Genomic DNA, 13,751 nt, shown 5'->3' on the forward strand with positions numbered 1-13,751 from the left:
TACTGGGCGTTTGTGGAAGATTCGCGATGAGCTGATGACGCAGTGGTCTTTTCAAACTCGAGCAAACCCTGAGAACAAGACCCTGAGAACGAGGGGCTGGGATCCTGGGGTACCCGCCTCTCTTTTAGTTGAGGTCCCCTCTTCCCTTCTATAACTTCAGTCTTTCAGATGGGATCTATGTTTAGATACTTCATCCGGTTCGAGAACGCCCCAAGAAAGATATTGTTTTCGTGAGTCGAGACAAAGACAGTTTTCCCACTTCGTTTTGTCCCCTCGTTCCTTTACCCCGCGGCGAGGCCAAGCCTCGTTGAAAAGTGGGGGATGGTCCGTGCACGTCGGGCGCGCTCATTGAAGTTCACGTGACCAACCCTAACCCTCAAATATCGTTGGTGAGGACCTGAGCTCGCCGAGTTACCACATCACCACATGAAAGTTCTTCGTATATGCTAAAATTGAAATAAAGGAAAGAAAAGTACAAAGAATTAGCTGCAGGAAATTTATCTCGTGGAATCGCTGGATTCCTACTCCGCTTGGATGGCCAAAACCGGGGCTTCGGCCGTGACTCTTGAGGCTTACTCTATCGAACCTCATCACCACAGTAAGAAGATACTATCAAGCTGGGCAATCAAGGGAGGAAAACACCAGAAAAACATCAATTAATCTCAAATGACTACGTTCGCCAAACGTAAGGACGTCAAGACACCTCATGCGGCCTCCCTTCGCGCCACAGAGATGGGGATTAGGGGGCGAAGCAGAAAACCTCGAGTTTTACAACGAGTAACCATCTGGGTAATCATCTAACCTAGCCAAATCAACACCATCTGGGCATGATGGGTCCAACCCAATCCGAACCCATAAAATGGGTTCCTACCCATATCTCCTACCCATAGCCCATATGGGTTGGGTATTACCCACCCATACCTATTGAGGAGCCACCCACCCATTGGGTTACCTTATGGGGTCGAGATGGTCTAATATTGTGATGAGAAGATGCTACCAGCCAGCCGATCTCGAGCCACCATTACGTCGCAGAGACAAAAACAGGCACTGCCGGAAATCACCAGACTCATTTGGCGTTAAGTAGATTGTTCTAGCATCCGAAAGAGAGCCTTCTTCTATACGCCCGTGTAGTAGCTGAGCTCCTATACTAAGCCCCCTTTCAACACAACACTAGGAATCCAATCCCGGATACCGAGTTGAGGTCGGAACCTCCGGCCCGGAGCCTGCTCAGGTCAAAAAAATAAGGTGCTTAACACAAGATAATAGGCAATGATTTCTCCTCGAGCCAAGATTCAACCGGAGCTGTGTGTGAGCGGGAGGAGTGACACTCTACTTCAGCGTTCAGCCGGGCCCTTCCGGCTCATAGACATACAACGTCGAGTTGTGTTCATCTGGCAGGAAAAAGAACCGCAGCTTGCCATCCACAATAGCCGCATCCATCGGGTTCTTAGTCACCAAGTTCCCCCCATCCGATACCATACTCAACGGCAACTCATACAGCGGCACCATCGTCTGCATATCCACCAGTGCCACACCACCAATACTCGTATTTGCACCATACACGCCCCCCGTAATACCCGCACACAGCATGACAGACCGAAACCCATACCGCTGCGGGCGACCCAGAAACTTACAATCCTGATAATCCGTATAATGACTCGGATTCTTCACCACCGCTCGCGGCGGTGTAAACCCAGGCAACGGCACCGGACTATGGCGCAAATTCCACAACGACGCACTCCGCGCCCCCCAATTCAGCGTCAGCACATCCCCCGCGGCAATATCATGCACCACAGCACCCATATGATCAGCAATACGCAGCACCGGCTCCGGGCACAGTTTATCAGGCCGCAAGCGTACCAGCGTGGCAGTTGCGTTGACCGGCCGGTACTCAGCCAGCGTCACCCAGAGGTGTGTCCCATCGTAGTCGAGCCCGCCGCCGTGGTACTCGGCTGCGCCGGGGGCGGTGAGGACGGCGTCGGCGAGTTGGCGGCCGGTGCCGTCGAAGACGAGGAGGTGTGCGAAGCCTTCGCCGTTTTTGTCGGGGGACTGGGGGACGGTCCATTCCCCGGCTGATACGAAATACCGGTCGTCTTGTGCCGGCCCCTCGTTGCTCAGGCGGACGATGCCCTCGGGTTCGTGGCAGTCACCGGAGAATGGGATCTTGTCCGCTAGACGCCACTTTGTTGACCGGTCTAACTCGATGAACTGGCGGATGATTTCCTCACTTTGGGAGGATGGGCCGGGGGGTGGGAGTGGGGAGGGTGCGAGGGGGGTGTTGGGTTGATGGATGGTGATGTTTGCATTCCTTTGAGCTTCTGGTGGATTATGGGGGTATTTTGTGCTAGGCGTAATAGAAGATAGGAGGCCCAACAACGCGGTCGCGTTGAGCAACAATGCCTTGCCAGTACCGCTGGCGGCTGTTGCGGAGAGCGTCCATTGCTCGGAGAAGGCGGTGAGTATATTACGGAGGCCTTCAGTGGCGGATGTGTCCATGTTTTGCCCTCCTTGATGCATAAGTGTTCTTGCCGGTGAATTGTTAGTGTGCAGAGTCTGTCCGGTAAAGCGCCCGGACCCGACGCCTTCGTAAATTTAGAAACGGTTAAGTGACTTGGGACTCAGGGTAGCACGATTCTAACGCACCCATAAAAAGGGTCAGCACTCTCGATAATAATGTTCTACGGAGGTCAACGCACTGCACACGCCAGCATCATCAGCCTCGAAACTGGGAGATAGTCGGAAATGTACACTACCTTAGGTACCTAGGTAGTTACGCTAGTCTCCGCCGTTCACTCAAATTTGTGGGCTAGTGGACCGGAATTTGTTGGTTCAGTACCGGAAACTCATAACACAAAATGATACAGCACAATAAACTTTACCACATATTTGTTGTTTAAGGCAGGAGAGACCCGAAATGCATGTCATCGGCGAGCATGAGTGCTATCAGGGTTAGGGTTGTAAGTCAGGAGACATCATCCACGGAACGAAAGCACATGTCAAGTTTTCCAACTTGGCACCCTGTGCGGCTTAAAGTGGTTTGTGAGGTAACCTTACGACCTGTTTCATATCATTCCTCTTCCTCTCGCTGTCCTACCAAATTCACCTTCAACCAGCCAAAAGGGACTAACGGTTGACAAACCTCCAATGAACACACCAATGTTAATCTCCGATCACGTTCCACCGCGGGTCTCGTGCCCCCAAGCTGAGGATCACGGAAGCCAGGCTGACACTTTCTAAGAACTGTTAAACCTTCTGGGTGACACCCTCGGATCCACGACCGTGGTTAAGGTCAGTCCCATCCAGGTACAGGGCCTTGAGGGCCACGAGGATTACGACTCGGTGGCACTTCAGCGGCATGGGATGAAACAATCGGGAAGCACGTGGTGATTGCCGTACGATGATGATAATGACCGATATATGGATATATCGTAGCTTCCCTTCCACAAAAACGCGTCGCCTGTTTATCTATTGTAGAATAATCAGTTTGTCAACCTGATGGAAATGGTATGATAGCCAATCTCCAGTGTTGGCCCTGTACCACGTCGAGGCAGACACCGATCACACGGGACCGGTCATTTGGGTACCAAGGGCTTGGGCCGGCAGCCTGGGCCGTAACTGTGGCATTTGTGATCTCTTCACAACCTGCTAGATCTTCGGTGAGCATCAGAAGCAAGATGACGCGCGTTGAGCTTTGGCCGAGGATGTTCCATTGCCTCCGTGGTGTACATCATGCCTCGGCGGCAACCAACGGAAAGCCGGACTTTACGATCTGAGCATCTCTCCATCTCCTGCCATCATCGAAAGCGCCCCGGCCCGTTGCGTCGATGGCGTCCTCGCGTCGTATCATGCCTGTGCTCGGGACCCTTCCTTCCTGCCGCAGCCTCACTAGCCCGCGCGATGCTGCTTCCAAAAACGGCAATATCATCCAAGAGCCGGACGGCGGTTACGTACCCCTTGCCCGTGAACAACTGGTGGTTTCCAGGTTTACCATCGCATCCAATCGAAACCGGCGGAGATACATCGGCAAGCTAACGGCCGAGCTGCGCCTCACGGAATCGAGATCGAGGAACAAAAAGTCAATTGCGTCATTCCATGGCCTTGATTTTGGTTTAGCCAATCGGAAAGACCAGTTGCCTGGCTGGGCCCCACATGCCATCATTTTCTGGGGCCGCCACCCCACATGCCGGAGTTTTTTCCCCGACTCATGAGCATTGTAGACCCACTTTTTCGAACGTTCGTGAACAAGAAAGAGCAAGAACTTCATGCCGATGCTCCAAGATGTGGCAAAGCAACAGCTATGCGTAGTATGTATCTTTCGGATTCGATCACTATTGGAAACAGGGAAATTTCCTAGTGTACATTATGTGAGAGCCAAGAGAAGCAGGCAGGGAAGTTACCAGTTACCAGAACTCCATCAACACACATGGCGTGACGCTCGCAGCGGATGCAGCTTCAACACAACAACTGAAAGACCCCACCGTGCCCGCCAACCCGCCTATGGACGACCTCGGCCTTTCCGCCGTCTGGTCTGGGCCTTTGTCCCGCAAAGACAGCTCTTGGCCGTCCTTGCCGTTGCCAAAGCGGACCTTGTGACTGATCGATTGACGTCACACCTTGCGTGGGGTCCCCTCTGTTTGCCCATTGTTCCTTCCACCGTGTTGACTCCTTGCTATACGAACCTTGTATGTACACGCAAGCCAGATGAGCCAGACCACCGTCGATTGTCTATAAAAGACCCCGCTCCTCCCACTTCCCAGGCCTTCTCCTTTTCTCATCATCATCCACAAACACACACAATTCCAAAGACACACACAACTCAAAACAACTTTCAATCACCACCCACATCAATCACCATGGATACCATCAAGCAGGCCGGCAACTACGTCTCGGACAAGGTCCAGAGCGCCACCAGCGGTGTCTCCAAGGAGGCCAACAAGGACATTGCCAAGGACAACAACGCCAGCATCGGCACTCGGTAAGCTTAATCTTCCCACTTCACACCAAAGTACGACCCAGAACAGAACCAAATGCTAACAACACAACAGTGTCGAGGCTGCCGGTGATGCCCTCTCCGACAAGGCCAAGGAGCACAAGCACGACGCTTCGGCCGAGGCCAACAAGCAGGCTGCCACCCACTAAGCCAATCAACACCTAAACCAACCAACAAACCTGACCGCTTTTTTCCCCTCACCAACATACCTCGATCATGATTCGGCTATGAGGGCTTTACGGGATGAAGAGGGGTTTGGGAGACAAGGCTTTTTTCCTCTGAAGAAACAACATTAGGGTCTTTGCCATTTTTCCTTGATTCTTCGGTGTTATCAGGAGGATCGCAATCTTTTACAAATACCCCCTTTGCTGGCTTTCTTAGCTAGATTAAATCAACCCATTGTTGTCACGATTATGCCGTTCCTCCCTGTGACTGTCCTTGTGACTTGTCTGTCTCTCCATACCTGTGATTGGCCATCATTCAACTTGACACGCAGACCCAACTCCCATATCTTACACATATCTTACCGGAGGAGTGAAGCAAGTTAAAGGGACCTAACAGGTTGGTATACGATTCGGGAATTACTGACACCCTCGTCTCTAAGCATTAAATATTTTGGCCCCCTTTTAGGGGAGGATGTTCTTCTTTTGAGCCAGTTAATAGATTGGAGGTGATAAGCCATACGGGAAGTGCCAACGGGCCGTTCCCTTTACCCACACATACATATCCGTCTTGCAGCATCTAGGTACCATGCAGCTGCTATGTAGGCATACATACATGCGTGGTTCACAGCACAGACCCACGGAAAAACGAAAAGAGTACTAGTATCACGGTAACGCAAGAAAACTGAACTACATCTCTCTAAGGGACGACGTGGCTTGACAACTCCAGTCAACTACCTAAGTTGGTCGCCCCAGAGGTAGACCGACCGGTCTGGGCCCTTCGCGGAAATTTATCCATCCGGCCAAAGTTCCGTTAGTTAGTCAACCTTCGCCTCTCTGCTGTGTGATAAAGTGTGATATCAATCCCCTCAATTTCGGAAAGATCGGCTTCCAGGTTTTGTTGCTTGCCTTGGCGGGCGTGCCTAGTCTCGCTTGAGAGCAGGTCCCTTTCTGGCCGACGAGAGGGTGATTGGATAAGAGTGATTAGGTTAGTGGCTCGTGAATTGTTGAAGGCGGGGAAGGGGGGAAATGAGCCCTGTCGATATTGCCTAGCAATGCAAGGGACTCTGCGTCCCTGTCTTCTGAGTGTGGCTAGGTGTGGTTATTGGTTGTGAGGGCTGGGAGTTATGCAAGGAGGGCACGCCACGTGGGAGCCTTAGGTGTTGAAACCTTGCCTCTCTGGTCGGCTCCCGTTCGCGATGACGTGGAAGTGGCTTGTCAATAGTTGGGTTGACTGCTTTTGAGAACGTTTTCTACGGGATTAGGGAATAGAGTCAGTCTAGAATGTGCCTCATCAAAGCGACGCTATTCTGCTTCCAACGTCACTGACTGACGTGAGTCAATGAATAGGTGATTGTATTCCTCTGAGTAAGCTTAGCCATTGACATGGGTCTGGCCCCTGCCGTCCTCGCCATGGAGAAGGGGGCTTCCGGAAACTTTTGACACACGACCCTGTCACCCGGGACGATGATGAGGGAAGGAAACAAGTCATCCGAGTGGCTACCCGTTGTCGAGACGACACCGGTGAGGTATCCGTGCGACGGGACGATTGGTTTCCAGAGGGAGGGCGCGGCAGGGGTTGTTAAGCATGGTATGGATCTTGCTTTTCTTCTTTGAAGGACTCTGGTGGGTGTAAGTGGTATCGAGCTTGTGAGGAGGCGGGAGGCTCAAGGAGGATAGAATTTGCTGTGTGGCTCTGTCGGTGGGTTTTCGAGATCAAGACATCTTCATCCCAAGGAGCTGATGTGATGGGTTGGCTAAGAGCTTATGCGTAGTGCCAGCCTATCGCCACCTTCAAGCGCATTTCTTGAGCATTCCTAGGGCGGAAAGATTTGTCAATTCTTCCAATGCGTCGTCCGTTTCTTCCCGTCCGCTTTGATCGAAGATTTCCTAGCCTGCGGGGGTGGCGAAGCTCAGCCTGGGCCGAGCTCAACGATACTTGGCGTAGTTAGTGTGGGTAATTCCCGAAAGAGCGTCTTCGCACCCTCGATGTGAGCAGAAGTGTTCGCTTGGCAGCTGTTGAGGTTGAGGTGAAGTGGAAGCAAAGTTGGATGTCTGAGACATGACCAGGGTACACCCCTGCCGAGAGCTCGGAGGCTTGGCATTCTGTCGTGTTAGTGTGACTCCACCGGGAGGAAGCTCGGGCCAGGCGTGGTACCTGCAGGAAGCCGAAACATGGGGCTTGTCACAGGTATGCTTCAACCGCACGGTGCAGCTCATGCCTCGAGCCTGCCTTGCCAAATGTCGGGTGCTTCGAGCTTGTTGAGCTTTGCCCCCCTGGCGATAGGTTATCGTTCGACCTGGGCGTCGTAGCTTCCTCGCCTGATCCTGATGCCGGATCGGCCTCTTTCCTTTGGATGCCGGGACACGACACCCCTGCCGCGCCTTGGAAGGGGCGAACAGAGTCTGCACAGACTGATCGCTTTGCACCATCGTTTCCCATCTTTCCACGCTCTCAGCGACATTCTGGTCAGACCACTAGTCCCTCTTTTCTGCCCCTCCTTGACCTTGACACGGCCGTACTGCTTTAGTACTCTGGGCTCCATGATGGTGGCATCAAGCTACCCACTGGTGGAAAGTCTCTAGAGCGGAGGGAGCCGAAGCTTTTGATTGAAACCTGTGTTGTTCACCGGGCTCGTATCAGCATGCCCAACGCCCATTCCACGGGTCAGTCAACAACTTGATCCTTCACGTACCAGCCGCACGGCCGGGAAGAATGCTTAAGCTGGGCAAGAAAGCTCGGGACAGCCGAGACTAGGTGGACGACGGGACAGAACCGCCACAGCGGGACGAATGGCGCATGTCTATGATGCATGTCGAACCACCATTGGTATGTCCCGAGCTTTTCTTCCTCCACGTTGACCGGGCTGTTTTCGACATGCCCGTCCTGAGCTTCATGCACGCTCAACGGCACCCGTCCGCTCTGGCCGAGCCCAGGGCCCAGAGCCTAGAGCCCGCAAGGGTCACATGCTTCCCGTCCTCCCCGCACTAATTCGCCCCTTGGCCCCTGTTTTCAACCTTCACGGAAAGCGAGAATCGTGTGGTGGGCCGCTCGGGCTGTTTCGTCTAGTCCGTGGTTGTGCTCAGCGTGTGCCAACCCCTGTTCGCTAGCCAGGGCATGGGCACGGCGGAGCTCCCGAGGGAGATACCATTATTCCGCCCGGCACTCCTCCGTCGTCTGAAGGTTGGAACCTCTATCCTTTCTCTCCTTCACCCATCGGACGACGACGTGCTTGCGAGATCGACGACGTGGTTTAGATGACTTAACGACAGCATAGTTGCGAGAAAGCGCCATCACCGGCCTCCCGCTATCGCATACCAACTCGACGCCCATCATGTCGCCATATCCGTACACCGGGGTTACGGGGAGCCTCGGAGGGTTGGAGTCGCGGGACGACAACATGTGGTTCGGGCGGCCGCAAGGAGACTTCAACAGGTCGAGGGCTGCTTTCAACCGGACTCAGTTTGCCGCCCAGCAGATGTTCTTTAACGATCTCAAGTTCTCGGCCGCGAAATCGATCAGGACCTCGACCATCATCTTGGCCGTTTTCAACGCGATAGCTGCCCTTGCCACTGCCCTAGGTATCTTGATTGATTCTTATTTCAGGAAGAAGAGAAACGATAAGAACTTCAGGTTTTGGTACGTGCCTCGCCAGCACATGGTCACTCACGAGGTGTGCGGCATATTGTTAACTAGTGTATAGGCGCCATGGTTTTATCTTCATCCCCGAAGCCGAAGTCTATCCTCTGATTCTGTCGTTCGGGATCCTTATCCAGAGCGTTATTTTTGCTTCCGTTCAGTCTACCGGCCTGGACGACTTTTTTGGTACTGGGTGCACGTGGATAGCACAGATTATGCTGCCTGGTAGGTAGTAACGGAAGGGCTGGTAAATTGGAGATCTCTGAAGCTAACGCATTTAGCCGTGTTCATCGCCCCTTATACACATCTCGTGCTGGGAGTCGAAGTCGCGATCCGGGGCCTCAAGAAGAAACCCTTCGCCCCGAGGGGAAAATTCAACGTTTCGATATGCCTTTCACTCATCGGCATGCTCACTCTCGCCAACTTCTTAGTCGCCGACTTTGACCAAACCCCAAACTTCTGTTTTTCATCGCTATTTTGGTTTGTTAAGCACTACGCCGTCCTCTGCTTCGGCCTCTTGGTTGCGATTGCGACCATTAATCTCAGCGCTGCTGTGGCAATCTTTATCCGACTACATCGGAGTCTCAAAGTCGAGGTAACCGCTCGGGTTGCTGCTTCCAGGATGGTGTACTACCTTGCGCTCGCGGGTATTTCAAACGTATGCTCCGGTAGATCTGTTGCGGTCATCATTATGTGCGATTGCTAACACTTCCCCAGTCATTTATGATCCCGTTCTTCTTCGTCCAGGGGTTCGCCAACGAAAGAGGACAGCGCAACAACGCAATGACATTGGGAATGGTGGCCGCCGTCGTGGCGAATGTCTCGGGTCTCATGAACGGAGGACTTTACCTGTTCCTCAAGTCGAGCGCGACGTCAACCATTGGCCCGACAGATAAGGCCGGAGAGTACGAGAACAGGAGAGCACGGCACAAAATGACACATCACGAGCCCAACGACAGCGGCGATGACGACGACAGCTTTAGCAACACCACATTGAATTCTACAACAGCCCCCAGGGGTCTCCGCAGGGTGGACAGCGAGGCCAGCTTGATAACCGCCCGAAAAGGAGAAGACGATGGAGTAGACAATAGGAGCATATCGGCCTCGCTAAGAGGCGGCGAGCAAAGCCGTGACTCGTTCCGATCCCATAGGCTTGTGTCGGCTGTGGCGTCCGTCCTGATGCCCAAGGCACCCGAGCCTGCTCGAGCCCCGCCAGCCACCCACGCACGCAAGAGGTCCTACTCGTTGTTCCCACGGGCCGTAATGGGGCCCAAATCATCCCTCCTGCTACCATCCACAACATACTCGCCCGCCGACGCGCTCAAACCGCCGCCATCCATGGCCAACCTCGCGAAACTACGACACCGCCGAGACTCCTCGCTGGTGTCTTCAGCCACAGTCCAAATCGGGCTACGCTTGTCGTCGGTCGAAGCCATACCCCCACAAACGAAAACAAAACTCGAGGCGGACGACGGTGTGGTCCATACCATTGACTGTCCTAACTTGGACAGGGCAGATACGCAGAGCCCCGGACGGTCTGGTATTGTTGGCCCGGGAACCCCTACCGTGACCACCAGGGCAGGGGATCGTGCAAAGTACCCGATCCAGAGCACACCGACACCAGCACCACCGACACCAAGGGCCGTCCCTGTCGTGCCCAAAATAAACAGCCAAGTATCACCAGTCAAGGCGGACCCAACAAAGGCTGAGACGGCCCAAAACCCAACCACACTCAGTCCGACAGTCTACAGCCCCATATCGCCTGGCAAGCTGAAGCTGCCCAGTCCAACTGGCGTTGGCTTTGCGGTACCCAAGGCGTCCGGGGCTGCAGCTAATAAGTCGGCGTCCGCGGCGAAGACGTCCCCAGTAAAGACATCATCCCTGGCCAAGACATCATCACCGGTAAAGAGATCAGAGAGTCTCTCTCGAAGTCCATCACGCAGTCCCCCACGCCGGCGCGGGACGGGTGATACAGAGTCATCGGCGAAAGTGAATGCGAAGGGTGCGTGGATATGAGCGGTCGTGTTGAATACACATTCATCTAAGTACAACACCATTTGTTGTTGAGCGAAATACCCGTACAAGAGGACATGTATATCGTGCCAGCAGCAAGTATCTGGCCATGGTGTCTCCCTCCTTTTTCTCTTCCACAGATTTATACTTTCAATCTTTCTCCTTGACTTACTTTCATTCTGGGGGGCGTTACAGTGGAGTTTACGAAAGAGGAGGGTGTGGCAACCGTCTCTGGTAGGACGCTCTTTTTGTTGTTGTTTTGGCTGTTTTATCATTTTTTTTCACGCTTTTTTTTTTCGACTTGCCGATCTAGGTTTCGGCAGCTATGAATATAAACCCTCCCATCCTTATGTTAGGCGAGGAGGGGTGGATGTATGTATGATGATGCGGGAATGAGCTATACATATGGAAGGAATATACACTGATTGGGGTGGCACCGAAGAGGCCGAGACCTATGCCGACGACGACCAAACCTTTAGCCTGTGGTTCTCGTGAGCATGTTCTGCCAAATTGTCCGCCGGGTCGTTGATGAATACCTCTAGCTATCTTTCGGCGGGTTCTAGGTCTAATTAGAAGGGACTTCGACTAGGCCAGTAGATTTTACTAGTTTAAATCTGAGTCTAGATAGTATATGTTTTGACCTACCCTAGAGCGTTTTAGCTGCCAGTGAGCGGTGAGGTATGAATAAGGTTAAAGTGTATGTATGGGCCAGCCCCCTTGGCAGTTGACCTTGGCTCTGACCCTGGGCTAAGGTAATCTGGTAGGGACGAGGTCGCCCATCGGTTATTCTTGCCATATAGCAGTATTACCTAGTGAATGATTCCGAGACGCCTTGCGTGGCAGATGTTTTGTACAATCTTCGTCCTGACGGAAAGAGATAGATCTAAAATAAGGGATTGTCGGGCTGCCGTGAGTCGGATCTTTCTATTTCTGGATGGTGAAACAAGATATATTCCGTACCTAGGCAAGCGCCAACAACTTCAACAACCGAGCGCGGCAACCGAACCCATCCGAATCTCAGACAGCGCGAAGGGGCCTTGACCTCATCCCCGTTCCAGCTTGGAAGTCAAGGCCCTAGGAGCAACAGAGACGACTCCGGGCGTCAGTCCCCTCAATAGTATTTAACCATAGCTTAACCTCGCCGCCTTTACCGATGTTGGGAGCAGCAAGCATCATCGTCCAACTCACTCGAAACTCATCATCTCCCGGAGGTTCATCACAAAATACCACTATCTCCGCCACAATGCATACCACAGCAGCCACGACCCTCTTCCTAGCCGTCGCCGTCTCCCTCGCCCACACCGAGGAGCTCAAGGCCAGCGACGTCCCCAACGCATGCCAGGTCATATGTGGGCCTATGGTCACCCCGACCAGTACGTGCGACGTCGACCCGGACACCGAGACAAGGCGCCGCCGCGAACGGCTCCGGCATCGGGCCGCCGACGATGATGACAACAGCGCCAACGACGAGTCGGACGAAGTCGTCGAGGCGCGGTGCATCTGCAACAATACGAGCTTCAACGTGCGCAGCGTTGCGGCCTTGTGTGCGGCGTGCATCTCGCAGAACGGCAAGACGACAGACGGTAGGTGCACAAAAGCACTGTTGTAATTAACAGCCGGAACCTAGCCACCGAGACCGAGACCGAGAAGCGCCGCCAACGCTCTGACGATGCTGCGGTTAAGCCTGTAATTATAGGCATATACATTGTATGTTCAACTTTGTACGACTTGTACAACAGCAATAACTGCGCCAGAGACCCCTGCCGGACTCTATGCCTATCCTATCCTATGCTCCTGCGTACCTTCAGACTTCTATCAGAGTATTGCTTATGCAAAATGTAGCAGCGATGCGGTGTCGGCCAGCCAAAGACGGGGGTGTGTGGTTGCCGAGGTGGACGTTGCGGATTGGGCCGGGCCGCCACACCGCCGCGTGCTGGTCTAAACTCCTGAGATAATCTTTTCTATAATCTTTTCTATACTTACCTATACCCTTATACTCAGGATCACTGTTCTGCTACGCCACCATTTCCATTTATACCTACTTATTATAACTGTGATATTCGTCGTAGTGATCATGAATCCTAAGTGATTTATCAACTAGCACATCACTCACTGTTGATCAACAAGACAGCGGTTATGGTTGGAATACTCTCATTTGAGTAAATTATCTAACACAGCAAGCACTTCATTCTTCTTCTCCTTGTCATCCCACCCCCGAAAACAAAACAATAAACACATAACCCAGTCAGTTGACTACCTCGTTAATTACCCCCAACTCCCATCATCCCAACCCATCCCCTGCGAATCCGGTCCACCACCATTATTACCCTCTTCCCCATTCATACCTCCCCCAGGTCCACCCGCCCCCTCCTCCAACCAACTCCAATCAGCCTTCTCCAACTCCCTCACAAAAAAGTCCTGCTGTTCCTCCCTCATCGCCTGCCTCATCAACATCGCACTGCCCCCACTCCCACCTCCATATCCACCAGTCATCTGCTCCGGATACCGCCTCAAATTAAACCAATGCGTCAAGCTCCTCAGCGCCTGCTCCAACGGCAGCGCCTCATCAACCTGATCCTCCACCGCTGCTCCCACAAGCCATTCATCCCGTAACTCAGGTCGGCAGTGGAGGTAGACGGCGGTAATAACGCGCATGTTGGACTGGCGCCATTTGCGTCCCGTGTAGGGGACCTGGTTCTTGAAGAGTTTGAGGGTGTAAAGTCGGAGTTGGTGTTGGGGGACTTTGAGGGATTTGCGGAGGATGTTGGAGGATTTGTATTGGACCATTAGGAGATTGCGGTGGGCGCGGTGTTTGCAGACTTTTTGCATGATGCGCAGGTAGTTGATGAGGGCGAAGAAGTTGCGCCGGGAGAAGTCGGTTATGGGTTCGGTCGGGAGGGCCGTGATGGGGTAGCCTAGTTCGTCGACTTCGGGGCGGAGGGGGGGG

At 53.2% G+C, this 13,751-nt stretch overlaps 5 protein-coding genes across 5 annotated transcripts in view; 3 read left to right on the top strand and 2 right to left on the bottom strand.

Annotated features, from left to right (window-relative positions):
- Nucleotides 1-1,341: 1,341 nt before the first annotated feature.
- C8A04DRAFT_24980 (uncharacterized protein) lies at nucleotides 1,342-2,496 on the bottom strand (the record flags this gene model as incomplete). Its single annotated transcript, XM_062779383.1, has 1 exon — nucleotides 1,342-2,496. One exon carries the CDS (start codon nucleotides 2,494-2,496, stop codon nucleotides 1,342-1,344), a length of 1,155 nt encoding a protein of 384 aa, XP_062640553.1.
- A 2,357-nt stretch (nucleotides 2,497-4,853) lies between these two features.
- C8A04DRAFT_24981 (glucose-repressible protein Grg1) lies at nucleotides 4,854-5,139 on the top strand (the record flags this gene model as incomplete). The annotated part of the gene is made up of 2 exons (XM_062779384.1): nucleotides 4,854-4,975; nucleotides 5,046-5,139. The coding sequence occupies 2 exons, from the start codon at nucleotides 4,854-4,856 to the stop codon at nucleotides 5,137-5,139; spliced, it is 216 nt and encodes a 71-aa protein (XP_062640554.1).
- A 3,347-nt stretch (nucleotides 5,140-8,486) lies between these two features.
- C8A04DRAFT_9192 (uncharacterized protein) lies at nucleotides 8,487-10,807 on the top strand (the record flags this gene model as incomplete). Its single annotated transcript, XM_062785392.1, has 5 exons — nucleotides 8,487-8,791; nucleotides 8,856-9,016; nucleotides 9,073-9,449; nucleotides 9,509-10,629; nucleotides 10,723-10,807. 5 exons carry the CDS (start codon nucleotides 8,487-8,489, stop codon nucleotides 10,805-10,807), a joined length of 2,049 nt encoding a protein of 682 aa, XP_062640555.1.
- A 1,240-nt stretch (nucleotides 10,808-12,047) lies between these two features.
- C8A04DRAFT_24983 (uncharacterized protein) lies at nucleotides 12,048-12,746 on the top strand (the record flags this gene model as incomplete). Its single annotated transcript, XM_062779385.1, has 3 exons — nucleotides 12,048-12,387; nucleotides 12,432-12,511; nucleotides 12,624-12,746. The coding sequence occupies 3 exons, from the start codon at nucleotides 12,048-12,050 to the stop codon at nucleotides 12,744-12,746; spliced, it is 543 nt and encodes a 180-aa protein (XP_062640556.1).
- Nucleotides 12,747-13,069: 323 nt separating this feature from the next.
- Nucleotides 13,070-13,751, bottom strand: part of C8A04DRAFT_24984 (uncharacterized protein) — a gene marked incomplete at both ends in the record, with an annotated part of 3,933 nt that continues 3,251 nt past the window's right edge. The window contains one exon of the mRNA XM_062779386.1: nucleotides 13,070-13,719. Within this exon, the coding sequence (XP_062640557.1) occupies nucleotides 13,070-13,719 (650 nt within the window). The remainder of the gene's footprint in view (nucleotides 13,720-13,751) is intronic.

Source organism: Dichotomopilus funicola (genome assembly GCF_033296635.1).
Source record: "Dichotomopilus funicola strain CBS 141.50 unplaced genomic scaffold C8A04scaffold_4, whole genome shotgun sequence".
Classification (NCBI taxonomy): Eukaryota; Fungi; Ascomycota; class Sordariomycetes; order Sordariales; family Chaetomiaceae; genus Dichotomopilus; species Dichotomopilus funicola.